The sequence below is a fragment of the Cyprinodon variegatus genome, unplaced genomic scaffold (assembly GCF_000732505.1).
Source record: "Cyprinodon variegatus isolate N-32 unplaced genomic scaffold, C_variegatus-1.0 Scaffold665, whole genome shotgun sequence".
NCBI classification, from domain to species: Eukaryota; Metazoa; Chordata; class Actinopteri; order Cyprinodontiformes; family Cyprinodontidae; genus Cyprinodon; species Cyprinodon variegatus.
The window spans coordinates 115,408-119,465 of record NW_015151118.1 but is presented as its reverse complement, the minus strand read 5'-3'; the positions used below and the strand labels follow the sequence as shown (position 1 = coordinate 119,465).

Sequence of the window (4,058 nt, the reverse complement as noted above, 5' to 3'; positions counted from 1 at the left end):
TCTAGAACAGAATAAGATGAAATAAGCTAAGGTAGGCTAAAACAACATAGCTAGATTGTTAGCTAGAAGTTTGGCCTTTAAATAATAAACTTGAGCTAAGCTAAGGTATTCTAGAACAGAATAACATGAAATAAGCTAAGGTAGGCTAAAACAACATAGCTAGATTGTTAGCTAGAAGTTTGGCCTTTAAATAATAAACTTGAGCTAAGCTAAGGTATTCTAGAACAGAATAACATGAAATAAGCTAAGGTAGGCTAAAACAACATAGCTAGATTGTTAGCTAGAAGTTTGGCCTTTAAATAATAAACTTGAGCTAAGCTAAGGTATTCTAGAACAGAATAAGATGAAATAAGCTAAGGTAGGCTAAAACAACATAGCTAGATTGTTAGCTAGAAGTTTGGTCTTTAAATAATAAACTTGAGCTGAGCTAAGTTATTCTAGAACAGAATAACATGAAATAAGCTAAGGTAGGCTAAAACAACATAGCTAGATTGTTAGCTAGAAGTCTGGCCTTTAAATAATAAACTTGAGCTAAGGTATTCTAGAACAGAATAAGGTGAAATAAGCTAAGGTAGGCTAAAACAACATAACATAGCTAGATTGTTAGCTAGAAGTTTGGTCTTTAATTAATAAACTTGAGCTGAGCTAAGGTATTCTAGAACTTATCGAGCTAAGATAAGCGTAAGGTAGATAAGCTAATAAAAGCCTAATAATGTAATAAATAATGTAAGCTAGCAGAAGCTAGGATGAGTGAGAAAGGGAAGCTAATGAATGCTAAAAAAGTAATAAAGTATGATAAAGTCAAGCTAAGCTAAGGTGAAATGTCTGTTTAGTCTCACATCCGCTCCTTAATCTTTGCATTACATTGATAAATTACAGAGATAAAAACTGTAATGAATGGGTTTCTCCTCTACAGCTAATTAGCTAAATAATGCAACATTTCCTGTTTCTGAAATTATCTGGTTGGAGCTAAATGTCCATTTTGTTTCTGTCAAATTGTGCGAACTTTGGGGTTTATTAGAATATGAAGAACAAATGGGAAATGCTACGTCTTTATGAGACGATAAAGATGGCCGCTCACACTGAGCCTGGTTCTGCTGGAGGTTTCTCCCTGTTCAAAGGGAGTTTTTCCTCTCCACTGTCGCTACAAGCATGCTTAGTGTGAGGGATTGCTGAAGAGTCAATGAGTCGATGCAATCAGCTGGTTTTCCTTAGATAGAAAACTTTGAATCAATCTGACTGGATGATCTGGTGAACTGGAAAGTGACCTGAGATGACATGATGTGAATTGTTGCTATAGAAATAAACTGAGTAGAATTTTGAGGTTCCTTCATGTTTCTGCTTTTCAGCTCAGGTCGCTGTAAATGAAAGAAAAGTCAGCAGAAGGAGAGCTCAGGTTTCTGGAGGAAGGCAGAGAGTTTGGTCTCTACGGCGCTCCGCTGCTTTAACCCGTTAATGATAGGGTGTTAGCCGACCTCTGAGTGTGTGTGCACTCTTTAATAACTCGTCTCCTCCCGGCTTTATCCTCTCTGAACTGTGGGAGGAAAACAGGAAGCTCTCTGACAACCAGAAATTTACCAAGAATGTGATTTCTGTGTTGGTGACGTGTGACCTCCCCCTCCTCTGTGGAGGTTCAGGTTGGAAGGTTGGAGCTGTGAGGTTCTCGGTGGTCCAGGTGTCTCCTGCTGAGAATCATTCCAGATGACTCAGCTTTGATGATTCATCTGCATGATGGCAGCCGAACCTTTAACAGCGTTTTCCTGCTGTTAAAAGCTTGGAGTGCAGATATTAAAACATGTTCGTACTTTGAAGCTGAAAATCAGTCTGAATGTGTCCAGAAACCCAAATCTGGATACATTTGAAAGCTTTCTATGGTGCTGAGCCGACTGACAGGAAGTGCTTCCATCTGAATGACAGGTTCTCTCTGCTTCTGATGCTTTCCAGATTTCAGAATGGAGGTTATTGGATGGAATACTGACCCCTGACTCCTTATCAGCTGTTTAAACCAGCAGCAGATCCAGAGTTTAGCTGCTGGGAGGCAGAACATCTTATCACCACCTGTTCATCCGTTTGTTTCCGCAGCCGAAGCAGATTGGAGACGATTTCTGCGGCCAGGTGCTGAACCAGCCGCTGGGAGGCCTGAGGGTGATCGAGGGACACCCGCTGTACGAGGACCGCACCGAGGGGATGGGCGCCGTGGCGGCCTACACCTACGGAGAACACACTGTGGTGTTCGTGGGAACCAGGAGCGGACAGCTGACCAAGGTAGGATGGATGGATGGATGGATGGATGGATGGATGGATGATGAAGGATGGATGGATGGATGGATGGATGGATGGATGACGGTTGGATGCTGAGTGGAGCAAATATGTTTCTTCTGTGGTTTGGAGCGGCGGTCCTGAAGGAACCACCTGATGGTGGAGATGTAGAGAACAGATGTTTCCTCATCAGATTTGGAAGGTCAAAGGTCAGAGGAGGTTTCCTCATTCCTGTGGAGCTCCTCTTCTGAGCTCCTCCTCTCAGTTCCTCCTACCAGCTCCTTCTCTCAGTTTCTCCTCTCAACTCCTCCTCTGAGCTCCTCATCTCAGTTCAGGTCTCAGTTTAACCGGACTGAACCGGACCTTCAGGTCTCCTCTGGTGCTGCTTCATGTCCATGCTCTGAGGTATCAGGTCCATTTCCTGCCACGTCACATGACCCAGTTAGATCCCGTCTGGTCAGATCCGGGTGGTTCCACACCAGGAGACGCTGGAGCAGGTGGAGGAGCAGAGAGGCGCCGTGATTGGCCGACGGAGCGTGTGGCGCGGCGGCGTGTTTCCTCTCCCCTTCAGGCCCGTTTGTTTTGGAAGCAGAACAAAGACCTCCACACACACCCATCCTCCTGGGACCCCCCAGCCTTCCTGCCGCCGCAGCGTTCTGGTGACATCACCCCCTGTCTGGACCAATCAGCTGTCAGATCAGCTGATATTATTCCTGCCTCCATAGAGCTGGGAGCCGTTCCCCGGCCCGTAGAACCGGGCCTGCTCCGGGTTTCAGCAGCAGCTCAGCAGAACCTCTCAGGTTCTAACAGACAGGAAGGAAACCGAGATGAAAGAAGCAGATAAAACGGGTCAGAACCTCCTGGGTCGTGTTCTTTAACCCAAACAGATTCTGATGTTCCTCTGATGGGTCCGATGGTAAACATGGAGTAAAATCTAACACCGGGTCACAGGAATGAAAACTGGAGAGAGAAGAACTTTGGTACCAGATGGACCCAGAAGGAACTAGTAGTTTAAATAATAATCATTTCGTATCGATGCATCGATCCAACAGCTGATGATCCGATGCGTCGACACGTCCGCAGGAGAATCAATCGATTCTTTTTTTCCTTCAGTCTATTTTTATCCATTTGCTCCTGAATGTAATTCTCCCTCCCGTGCTGCGGTGGCGCTAAACCTATTATGCCACTACTTTCTTTCCGCTTTCACACACTCGTAAACAGTAGCCAAGACAGACATGGCGACTTGACATGAGCGACTGCACAGGTCCAATGAAAAATGAAAAGTTGAGTGACGCTTTACTAGTTATTAAACCTTAAATATGTAACTTGCACATGATCCAAGAAATTCATATTAATACATTTAAATTATATAAAAATATAATAATATAATATAAAATATATCTTTTTTTCTATTGGCCAGCTGCTACTGCTGCAACCCGTCCTTGGAAAGGTCTGAGCTTCTAGTTTCCAATGATGGCGGCCATTAGGGGGCGGGGCTAAGAATGAATACCTGCTGTTGCATTACTCCCGCAGAGTTTTTATCTCTTTTTATTTGTTTACACACCTATAAAACAAAAAGTATTTAAAAAAAAATAATTTTGAAACACGTTTTAGAAATGTTAAAGCCCTGTTTGAATGGCGTGTGGATGAAACACCATGTGACTGTGTTTTGGCCATTTTGTATAAATGGATGAATATCAGCTGCCGTCTGTACCAGGGGTGTGCCAAATAATCGTCATGATGATGCATCGTGATTCTATTTTTCGTGATATACTGCATCGATTCTTGACGCCAAGTAT

At 43.6% G+C, this 4,058-nt stretch overlaps 1 protein-coding gene across 1 annotated transcript in view; it reads left to right on the top strand.

Annotated features, from left to right (window-relative positions):
- LOC107097005 (plexin A3-like) overlaps positions 1 to 2,984 on the top strand; it is a 10,490-nt gene extending 7,506 nt beyond the window's left edge. Inside the window, exons 5-6 of the mRNA XM_015393957.1 lie at positions 2,083 to 2,289; positions 2,742 to 2,984. Of these exons, the coding sequence (XP_015249443.1) occupies positions 2,083 to 2,289; positions 2,742 to 2,984 (450 nt within the window). The remainder of the gene's footprint in view (positions 1 to 2,082; positions 2,290 to 2,741) is intronic.
- Positions 2,985 to 4,058: the final 1,074 nt, after the last annotated feature.